The sequence below is a fragment of the Esox lucius genome, chromosome 24 (assembly GCF_011004845.1).
Source record: "Esox lucius isolate fEsoLuc1 chromosome 24, fEsoLuc1.pri, whole genome shotgun sequence".
NCBI lineage: Eukaryota > Metazoa > Chordata > Actinopteri > Esociformes > Esocidae > Esox > Esox lucius.
The window spans coordinates 19,341,513-19,352,915 of NC_047592.1; the positions used below are offsets into that span (position 1 = coordinate 19,341,513).

General features: G+C 47.3%; 1 protein-coding gene and 1 pseudogene across 2 annotated transcripts in view; both read right to left on the minus strand.

Annotated features, from left to right (window-relative positions):
• The window catches only part of LOC105030133 (phosphofurin acidic cluster sorting protein 1), a 49,574-nt gene extending 48,036 nt beyond the window's left edge, over positions 1-1,538 (minus strand). For both annotated transcript variants that reach the window (XM_029117512.2, XM_029117511.2), the window contains exon 1: positions 1,004-1,538. In XM_029117512.2, the coding sequence (XP_028973345.1) occupies positions 1,004-1,158 (155 nt within the window). In that variant the 5' untranslated portion in view covers positions 1,159-1,538. The remainder of the gene's footprint in view (positions 1-1,003) is intronic.
• Positions 1,539-4,460: 2,922 nt separating this feature from the next.
• Positions 4,461-6,251, minus strand: LOC117593997 (annotated as a pseudogene).
• Positions 6,252-11,403: the final 5,152 nt, after the last annotated feature.

Genomic DNA, 11,403 nt, shown 5'->3' on the forward strand with positions numbered 1-11,403 from the left:
GCTGTGTATGCTTAATGATTATGAATTCTAGGTATGATATGGTTATATTCATGTGCCCATGTATTTGCTATGGATACTTCTATAGGCCAATGTTGCATTGCCATTTTAGTGAAATACTAATGGAGGTACTGAACTGATACCAATTTACAGAAATACACAAAGAACAACCAACACGTTCAGTGTTACATGATGTCAACATACAACGTGCAGTACAGTACAGCAGAGATTGGCGGAAATGTAAACGAGAGAGAAGAATAGAGACACAGTGGACTCGAAATCGCAGGCTCTGACAAACACACGCACACACGCACATGCACAGCGATCTGGAAAGCCTTTGTTCTGAATGAGCATGAATGGATGGACGGATGATGTCAGGTGTGTGCTTTCCAGGCTGCCCTCTCTACCGCTCCATTCCATGGACTCAATACGCACCCCTCCCAAAAGAGAACACCATCAAAAACAGCAAAACCGAGCTTATAATTTCATAATGACTAGAACGTTACTCAAGCAGATCTCAAACAAAGTCATACGGCGAAGCCTTGATCGATGGGGAAATACGAGACAGACTATTAGCTCCTGTATAGGGGAGAACAACAATTGTTTTGAGTATGTCATATAACCTGAATAAACTGTGGTGCTTTTAATATAATCACCCCCAAATTCCATGACCGAACGAGAGACATGTCACACATGACACGAGAATAAAAGTACACTAAATACACAAGATGATTATTTTTACTACAGGCTACGTTTCTGGGTTGTCTAGGTAAAGAACAATAAAGGTTATTGCAGGTTGGCAATGAAATGCAATTTATCCAGACACCTAGAAACTATGCGGCACTGCCTTCTATGTCTGCTTACACAAAGAATTTAAGATCGTTTTGGTAGTAAAAACAAAGTAAACCCATCCAATGGCCGTCTTTAATTCGTCAAACACTACTCATGTGTTACCACGGACCAGGAAAGAACCAGTTAAAGACATCTCCAGTTTTGAAGTACATACCTCGGCACACAGCTTGGGGAAGAGCGGTCCACTTCCCAGGTGGCGTATAGATTCATGTGAACCGGGCGATTCGAGGTGATCGCGACCGGTTTGGAGGGCTGCAAGTGCGGGGAGGGGGCACCTCCAGTCCGCGGGAGCCCTCCTCGCTCCGACATCCTGGAGGTAGGTTAGCTAAAACGGTTTCAAACGAACGGGTTGAACAGCCTGTCTTCTCCCACTCTCTTCGTTGCAAAAACGTACGGCGTCCCTGAAGAATTTGTCAGTCTGTGCGTGAAGAATGTCGTCTGGAAATCGAAAGTTTATCTGTCTAAACAAGTACTGTTTTGGTCTTAGTAAATAGCAACATTAACGTCAGTGTCCTTTATTTTGCAAAACACAGCGAGCGAACCCTCTTTCTCAACTTGGTAAGCTACTGAATGTTTATCAGTGCAGGAAGCGGAAATTTCTCCACCAAGGCAAGTCGCACAATGCAAGAGCAAAACAGCTACGCCTCTCGTTAAAGACGTACGCTTCGATTCCTTTGCAGGAGAGAGCGAGAAAGGTAGAGAGACTCATGCATGTATTAGGCTGAGGGAGGGAGAGTGAGAAAGGTGAGAAATACACGATGTGTAAAAACCTTACGAGCTACGTTTGCCAAAACATTATTATTGTTGTTAAAAGCTAAATGTTGATTGAGGAAACGTGCTTTTCAAGTAAAGCTGCTATGTCTAGAATAGATAGATGTTATTATTAGACTCAAACAAAACTTAATAGACCAATCAGACATAGATTACTCATAAAGCACATCGATGATTTTTCCAACAAAACGTATTGCAACAATGTGGACATTCCCTGGAGCAGAGGTGTGACTGGTGATGAATTCCAATAATTTCCCAAACTTGACAGGACACGATTTGATGTAGTCTATTTCGTTTAGAGATTTTGTAGTCCCTCGGAGCATGGGGGGATTACATACAATTGTTGTTGATGAAGATGTATGCCGACTGGGATTTAATTGATCTACCCCAGAACTGCTTTTAAGTATACTTTGCGACTCACAGTGCATGTATAACCGGTTAGCCTTCCACAATTAACAGGCAACAGCATAAATTACATACTCGTCTTCATTGCGTCACGTGACCTTGGGAAATGTTGACTGTGCTTTCCCTTTCAGTTAGGCATATTCAGGTTTTGTCTGTTGAAAGTGCCAAGATAAATCGGTAATATGGGCTAGGTCTATTGCCCGCGTTAGTAATGCGAGTGCATGCATAAGCTTTTGTAGGCCTTGTTCCAATTTGGCGGTGTGGCGTTTTAGTCTGGCTACTGTTCGGTTGAAATATGTGTTTTGTTTTTTGAGAATCACACACATCGCGTACCGAACCAGATTGGGACTATTTTCATATTTCTATGCACATTGTCCTGACCTTGACTGTTATTCATATTTATTCATTTCAGTGTTTTCTATTCATTCTGCTACATGTATCACAACCGTGCGGCAGGTGGCCAAAATAGAGCAACTGACCGGTAGGTGAGAAGTTGCTATATAGGGAATCGAGCTGGCAAGGTGAAACATCTGTGCAACAAATTACATTTGCTGTAAATGAGATTGTTTTGTCAGTCATGCTGGGTAAAACATGAATTAAAAAGACACGTTTTGCAACTGGTTCCTCGTTAGGTTCACAACTTGGTCCAGTCAACTCGAGTTGTGAGTGTAGTTAAACTTCATTTTTGCAAGTGCTGCTCGAGATGATCCATAAAGAGATTAGTCTGAGGATGGTTTAACCCAAGGCTTCTAAACCGTGCTCTAGATCTGCCACATCTCATTGTCCTTTATATCAAAGTCGTCAACACGAGAAGCCATAGTGAACCCTATCCAGACAAGTGATGGTCGAAAATCTAAAATGTCATTTCTAATGAATTTATCAATGGCGTTGCGACTGGCTTGATTGTCAATTAGTGGTAAAGAAACAGTCTGACTAGATCTTGTCAAGAGTGTGCGAGCGTGGAAGACAAGGACATGTCTATTAAAGGGGCCATGGAGATTTACTAATGATGGCATAACGAGCCTAGTCGGGTTCCTTGTATGACATTCATTCATTCGAGAGAGTAGCTTTAAAGGTATCTATATCTGCTCTGATGCACACGTGTTGTAAATCTATCTACAGGGTGTTGAAGTATAACACTTCCCCGAGTTGGTTTGTTGGAAAGGAGAATAAAACACAGGGAGTCAGGGCAATTACCGTAGTTATACGTCCATTTATTACAGAAGCTTCTGGAGACACGTGTCGCCGCACAATGTCTAAGGATCAACATTCAAAACATCATTTTTATACTTCTACTACGCCCAAAAAGATAGAGGCGTTAACTTACAAAGTGTGTGCCATTGGCCCAATCCCAGTTTTATTCCTTATAGGATAACTGCAAGTATCTTCTTGTCTCCTCCTGGTATCTGTCTGGCCTGTCAGACTATGTGTGTGTGTGTCTCTAACCTGTGTCCTGTTTCTCACAAAACAGACATACTAAATCTTTCTCTCCCCGGCAACTGCTTAAACAGGGTTTCCTATCCTCCTACTTGCTCCTTCAGTTTCGGTTCATATTACAGACATTTAATATTTTGTTTCATTGGTTACAACAGCTTATAACAGTTCACTAACTTATACAATCACTACATCTACAATTCCCCCTTTTGATCTCTCCCCAGAGAGATCACCCCTATTCGCCAAGCTCCAGTTCTCCCGGGTCATGCTGCTCCAGTAGAGGCATCAGCATCCCTGATGGCGATCCTGGAGCCTTCTCAATGGCTGTAGAAATCACTCTCATGGCAAGCCCTCTTATGCATGGGATACAACAAAACCCACAAGTAACCATTATAGCACCAAATGTAGAAAGCGATAAAAGAACAGACATTATCAAACCTTTCCACTGGCCGAACATCGAGATCATCCATTCCTCCAGCGGATTATCTATCCCAGAATGCTCGTATGCGACCCCTTGACATAGTCCAATTCAATTCCCCAAATTTCCTCAAACAGGTGTCCTCAGGTGGGGTCGCTGACCTCTTCGCTGGGGGAATGAAGACCCGATGCCAACCTGGGAAACCTGTAACAACACACAACACACATATCATTATTCTACCAATTCCCATATACTACTTCATTCTACTATCATCTCCCCAGACCTTTCTCTGTAACCCTGTCATCTTGGTACGAGTGGTATGAGCCACTCGGTGTCCTATACCCCCTTTAGTTACAGTATTTTTCAGTTCTTTCCCCTAAGAGTCTATTCCCCTGGCGCCGTCCTCTGTCTCCTTCACTCGCTCGTAGTCCTGCCGTGTCCTGGGGTCCGCTCCTGGCACCGGTCCGGCTGGTGCTGGTCCTCCTTCAGTCCACACTGGGGAAAGCTCCTCCTTCCCGGTTTTGATGAGGTCCGTTGACGACCTTCCTGGCTCCTGCGCTGGTGTACACTGACTCCAATGGTACCACGTCTCTCCTTTGTCCCTCAGGCGGACCGCATGACTCGTTCTCTCCACCACCTGATGAGGACCCGTCCACCTTGGCTCCGACCACTTCCGCTTGATGACCTTCAGCAACCCCCACTCCGCCTGGGGCAGGTTCTGGTCCAGCGGGTGCAGGTCCCTCCGTTCTCCGACTCTGTTGGTGAATTCTGAAACGAGAGCTCGCAATTCATCAAAATACATTCTGTGATCTTTGGGCCACTTTTCCCCTTCCGGGACCGCAGGCCCCGCGGCTGGTCCTGGAAACTGTCTCCCCGTCAGCAGCTCGTATGGGGTGAACCCAGTGGTCTGAATTAACGAGCATTGAATCTTCATGAGTACCAGTGGCAGTGCATCTACCCAGTTCAATTTAGTCTGTGCACCTATCTTAGCCAACTTGTTTTTTAAGTTTTGGTTCATCCTTTCTACCTTTCCCTGGGACTGTGGATGGTACACAGTGCCAAAAGCATGTTTTAGGCCCAATAAGCTCTCTACCTTCTGTAAATCACTGTTCTTAAAGTGAGTCCCATTGTCTGACCTAATTTTCTCTGGGAAGCCGTATCTGGGAATGTACTGGTTCACTAAACACTTGATCACTGTCTGACTGTCCTCCCTTCTTGCTGGCCAGGCTTCTGGCCACCCCGTGAACATGTCCACACACACTAACATGTAACGGCACCCCCGTACTGTTTCCCCCATGTCAGTGTAGTCTATCACTATCTCTTGTCCAGGTCTCGTCGTCATGGGGAACGCCCCCATCTCAGGTTTGATCGTCGGTTTAGGATTGGGGTGTGTGCAGATGGTGCATGTCCTAGTGTAGTTACGTACCATGTCTACCATAATTGGTTCCTCAACATCTGTGCTGGCCCTACATGGCCCAACCCGTGGGCTTCTGCAAATTTATCTCCCCGCATAGCTGGTGGAAGTATTACTCTACCGTCTGGCCCTCTCCAGAGCCCGCTCGTCTCTGTTGCTCCTCTCTGTTGCCAAATTGTTTTCTCTTGTGGGGAAGCCCCCTTTTGATGTCTCACTAGCTCGTCTCTCTCAGAGCCTTCTCCCCCCTTTTTCTGAAACAGGACCCCATTCATGACTCATCCTGTTTCAGAAAAATCTAGAAAAAAGGTGTTGTGTAGTCTGGTATGGCCAGATCAGCTGCGGTGGCTAGTTGTTGTTTCAGCAAAATGAAGTCCTTGTCGGCCGGGCAAGTCCAATCGAGAGTGGCTTTAAGTTTACGCATTCCCTGCTCCTTAACTAGCGCTCTAAGTGGCTCTGTGAGCCCTGAATAGTTTGGGATGTAATTCCGGCTATACCCCGTGAGCCCCAGGAATGATAGCATGTCCTGAACAGTAGTGGGTTTAGGATGGTGGAGGATGGTTGTGCGGTGAGCTGAGGAAAGCCCCGCTCCTTTCTGCGAGATTACTCTGCCCAGAAAGGAGACATGCGTCCTTACCAGCAGTAGCTTTTCTTTTGACACCTTCAACCCTTTCTCAGCCAGTCTGGTGAGGACCGTCATTGTAGCTTGGATGCAGGCGGCCACCGTCGGGGCCGTCAGCAGCAGGTCGTCTACGTACTGGACCAAAGTTACCCCTGTCGGCAGGCAGCATCACTGCAGCGCTTCTCTCAGTACCTGGTTGAATATGACAGGGGAAAGCGCGAACCCCTGTGGTAGTCTCGTGTACCTCCATTGCCGACCCCTATGTGTGAAAGAAAAAATATCACGAAGTTCCTCTGCTAGTGGGAGACAGAAAAAATATTAGCCAGGTCAATGCAGGTGAACCATTTTTACATCTTACAGCTGTGTGAGTACCATACGTTTGGCGCCTGAGGGAGTGTCCAATCAGTGCATTCGACCGCCCTTTTAACCATGGGCCCCAGGTCTTTTGCTTGGTGTTTAGGATGCAGTGCCAGTGACACATGTGGGACGGACTCCTCCGCCATCATGTACCACTGATCCTGCTCCTCTGTCAACTGTACATCTGCCGCTACCCCTTCAGGGCCTACATATATGAATTTAGACCCGACCTGCCACGTGTCCCCACACACTACATCCCCAAACCCCTCTCTATACACCTCATCGCCCTGCCGATCATAAAATAGGGTTACATGTGGGGGTCTGGCGGAGGAAAGTACGGCTCGAGGAGGGAGACCCATGGCCTCCACTTGAAGTTGATGTCCCGTCTGGTAACGTGACAGTTAGTCCATCTGGAGAACACAAGATATTAGCCCCCAGTTTTATCAACAAGTCTCTCCCCAATAAGTTCACTGGTGTGTTTGCTGACACCACATACGGATGGCTGAGGGCCTGTTTACCCAGTATCGTTTTAAAAGGAAATGTCACTGGCAAAGTCTGTCCCACTCCTTCAAACCCCACAACTTCCACTGTCTTGGAGGATAGTAGTCCTGTGACGGGAGGGGCGGTGATGGTGGAAAAAGTGGCCCCTGTGTCAACCAGAAAGGAGAAGTCCTTCCCGTCGACATTCAGGGACAGCATAGGGTCTGCCCTTCCCCCGCTGTCCCCTCCCCCCCCTGTAGACCGTCACACCTGGTCCCACCCTCCCTCATAAGAGAGTGGGTATTGTCCAGGTGCGCTAGGTGGTGGGACGGCGTGTGGGTTGGGAACTGGAGCTGCCCCTTGGTTTGGGTATCCTCTGCCCCCTGCAGTGTTCTGTGGGCAGTTTCTGGACCAGTGGTTCGGGTCACCACACGTAAAGCAGACTCCGTACTGGACTTGGGCTCCTGGAGCCCCTCTGCCTCTACCCCGCCCCCTCCCCCTACCATAACCTCCCCTCCCTGATTGGTAGGGCGCGGTGAATGCCCCCCGGCCACCGTGAGGTTGGGGTGCCCATGTGGGAACAGGGTATAAATCGGGTGTGTCAGGTTCTCCTGAGCCTAGAGCTGCCATCTGTCTGTGTTTCTTTTTCCCTTCATTGAGCCTCCCTTTGGCTTCACCCAGCTGTAAGCGCAACAGGTTCTCTTCCAGTCCCTGTATCTGTTTGTCTTTCTCTGTCTCCTCATCTTTTGCCCTCTGTAAATTATGTACTATGTGTCTTTCCCATACGTGTGATTCACTACCCGGCAAGTCAGGATTTGCCATCATTGCCTCTTTTATTTTCTCTGGAGGTCCCTCTAAGACCGGCCTTCTAAACCACGCCTGCTGCAGACCCCCCTTCCCCGGGTGGTGCCCTGTGTGTTTGGCCCATGTGTCCTTACATGCTTCTAGATACTGTCTAGGGTGTTGCTCTTTTTCCCAAGGTAACTTGGGCATCGGGGCCCCAGCGGGCAAGGGAAATCGTCCCCTCAGGGCCGTGGCTATGCGCCCGACCACCTGACTGAAAGGAGTGTCGTCAGGGCTCCGCCTAGTGGCGGCCCCTTTTTCTATCTCAGTCATAGCCTGGGCGGACATGGCTCGGGCGACTACTGCCCTCCAGTCCCCCAGTGCCAACATTTGACCAGCTGTGAGTTTATCTAATTGTGACAACCATAGTCCACCTCCCTCTCCCATCGGGGGTAATTTATCTACCAGTGCCTGTACGTCTCCCAGCTCCAATGGTTTATATCGCGGTTCTCCGCCTCCCACTCTAAAGAGAGGCAGCTGAAACCCAGCACAACCAGCTTCCCCTGCTTGTGACTGCGTATACATTTTATTTTGAGTCTTTTGAATTGATTCTACTGTGTCATGGTGTAGTTTATGTTCTGGTGGGGGCGTACGCGGCAGAGGGTATACGTCTACGTCTCCCTTACTCCCGTCTCCACTACTGTCTGTGTCGGGGTCTTCGTCTGAGTCAGTCCATCTCCCTACTGCTTTGCCCGTGAGTACCACCCGTCCTCTATGTGAATTCCCTTTTTTCTGCCTAGTTCTGGTCCTTCTCACTGTGTCACTATCGTCCGACCCTGACCTTGAGTCCTCACCTAACCTGCCTTTAGTACGGCCTGATCTTTTCTTTATGGCCCCAGTAATCTCCTCTTGTTTATTCTTTCCTAGTCGTCTCCCCTTCTCGCTCCTCTTTCTCTGCCCTTGCCTTGAACGGTTTCACCTCCCCCTCAGTGTCTGTCTCGCTCTCTGACTCCGCCTTCCTACTTAATTTTCTCTTATCTTGCTTTCCTGTGAATTGAGTTATGGGCTTGCTGTTCTGTGTGTCTAAAGACAATATCCCACTCTCTAAACATAACGCTGGATATAATGGTACACGGTACCATGCACCACCAGGTCATCTTCATATGCTAGGGGTTCTATCTCTCCTCCCTTTTTCTCCTTAATTTTCTGTCCCTTTTTCTCTTTGTTCAAATGGTCTACGCCCTGACACCACACTGCTAATTTACACCATTCTTTTCTGTGCTTTTCTCATTCCTTCTCCTTTTCTCTATATCTCCCTCTCTTGACCAAATTGGCTGTTTCCTTCTTGTCTCTAACTCTATCTCGATTTTTGGAACACTCCTTCTCCTTATTCCACAAAATAACATGTAATGGTCTCCTTTCCTCCATCCTTAATCCTGCCTCACTCACCACTTGTCGCAATTTCTCTTCTATCCCTTCTTTTTCTTTCTGAATTGGGTCCATCCTGCCTACAACAGTCATTACATTTGCCACCTGTATCCCCAATTGTTTCCACTTTCCCGTGCCTGGACACCGCCCATCGTCATCAACTTCTCTCACACTCCCCGTCCATTTCAACCTGACTTACGTTACTGTGAGTCCCAGACTCAGAATAATTAACAAATGATTAACGGGTACCTGACCCAACACTTTTTGGGACTTGAACCCAGTTCTCTTATACAGAATTTGGGGAGCTCTAAAACTCCCCGGGACTCCAACCCAGATACAGAATTTGGGGAGTTCTAAACCTCCCCGGGACTCTAACCCAGATACAGAATTTGGGGAGTTCTAAAACTCCCCGGGACTCTAACCCAGATACAGAATTTGGGGAGTTATAAAACTCCCCGGGACTCTAACCCAGATACAGAATTTGGGGAGTTATAAAACTCCCCGGGACTCTAACCCAGACACAGAATTTGGGGAGTTATAAAACTCCCCGGGACTCTAACCCAGATACAGAATTTGGGGAGTTATAAAACTCCCCGGGACTCTAACCCAATACAGAATTTGGGGAGTTATAAAACTCCCCGGGACTCTAACCCAGATACAGAATTTGGGGAGTTATAAAACTCCCCGGGACTCTAACCCAGATACAGAATTTGGGGAGTTATAAAACTCCCCGGGACTCTAACCCAATACAGAATTTGGGGAGTTCTAAACCTCCCCGGGACTCTAACCCAGATACAGAATTTGGGGAGTTATAAAACTCCCCGGGACTCTAACCCAATACAGAATTTGGGGAGTTCTAAACCTCCCCGGGACTCTAACCCAGATACAGAATTTGGGGAGTTATAAAACTCCCCGGGACTCTAACCCAATACAGAATTTGGGGAGTTATAAAACTCCCCGGGACTCTAACCCAATACAGAATTTGGGGAGTTCTAAACCTCCCCGGGACTCTAACCCAGATACAGAATTTGGGGAGTTATAAAACTCCCCGGGACTCTAACCCAATACAGAATTTGGGGAGTTATAAAACTCCCCGGGACTCTAACCCAATACAGAATTTGGGGAGTTATAAAACTCCCCGGGACTCTAACCCAATACAGAATTTGGGGAGTTCTAAACCTCCCCGGGACTCTAACCCAGATACAGAATTTGGGGAGTTATAAAACTCCCCGGGACTCTAACCCAGATACAGAATTTGGGGAGTTATAAAACTCCCCGGGACTCTAACCCAATACAGAATTTGGGGAGTTCTAAACCTCCCCGGGACTCTAACCCAATACAGAATTTGGGGAGTTATAAAACTCCCCGGGACTCTAACCCAGATACAGAATTTGGGGAGTTCTAAAACTCCCCGGGACTCTAACCCAGATGAACCTTTACACACAATAAGTACTTCGAGGTGCCCCTAAGTCCTCGGGACTCTAACCCGACTGGTTGCCGAGACTCTAACTCGCAACTCTCCACCGTCCCCGTCGGGAAGTGGCGTAGGGTAGTCAACCCTAGAACGATTAACGGGCCTCTAACCCGACTTAGAGTGAGACTCTAACTCACACACCGGTAGCGGGCCTCTAACCCGACTTACAGTGAGACTCTAACTCACACACCGGTAACGGGCCTCTAACCCGACTTATAGTGAGACTCTAACTCACAGACCGTTCCCCTGACCCCCTGAATTTAAACCAGTCTCCCAATACGTTTTCCACAGGTTCAAAATTTAGTTCATAGCCAATATGCAGATTTAGATATAACAGGCTCTGCTTACCTTTATCATGAGCCGGCTCGGAACCTGTGAATCTCGCGTAGGTTGTCTGGACAAGATCGAATTCCTTCTCCTCTTTCCAATCCCGGACGAGCCCCCAAATTGTTGAAGTATAACACTTCCCCGAGTTGGTTTGTTGGAAAGGAGAATAAAACACAGGGAGTCAGGGCAATTACCGTAGTTATACGTCCATTTATTACAGAAGCTTCTGGAGACACGTGTCGCCGCACAATGTCTAAGGATCAACATTCAAAACATCATTTTTATACTTCTACTACGCCCAAAAAGATAGAGGCGTTAACTTACAAAGTGTGTGCCATTGGCCCAATCCCAGTTTTATTCCTTATAGGATAACTGCAAGTATCTTCTTGTCTCCTCCTGGTATCTGTCTGGCCTGTCAGACTATGTGTGTGTGTGTCTCTAACCTGTGTCCTGTTTCTCACAAAACAGACATACTAAATCTTTCTCTCCCCGGCAACTGCTTAAACAGGGTTTCCTATCCTCCTACTTGCTCCTTCAGTTTCGGTTCATATTACAGACATTTAATATTTTGTTTCATTGGTTACAACAGCTTATAACAGTTCACTAACTTATACAATCACTACATCTACAAGGGTGTTGTCCAA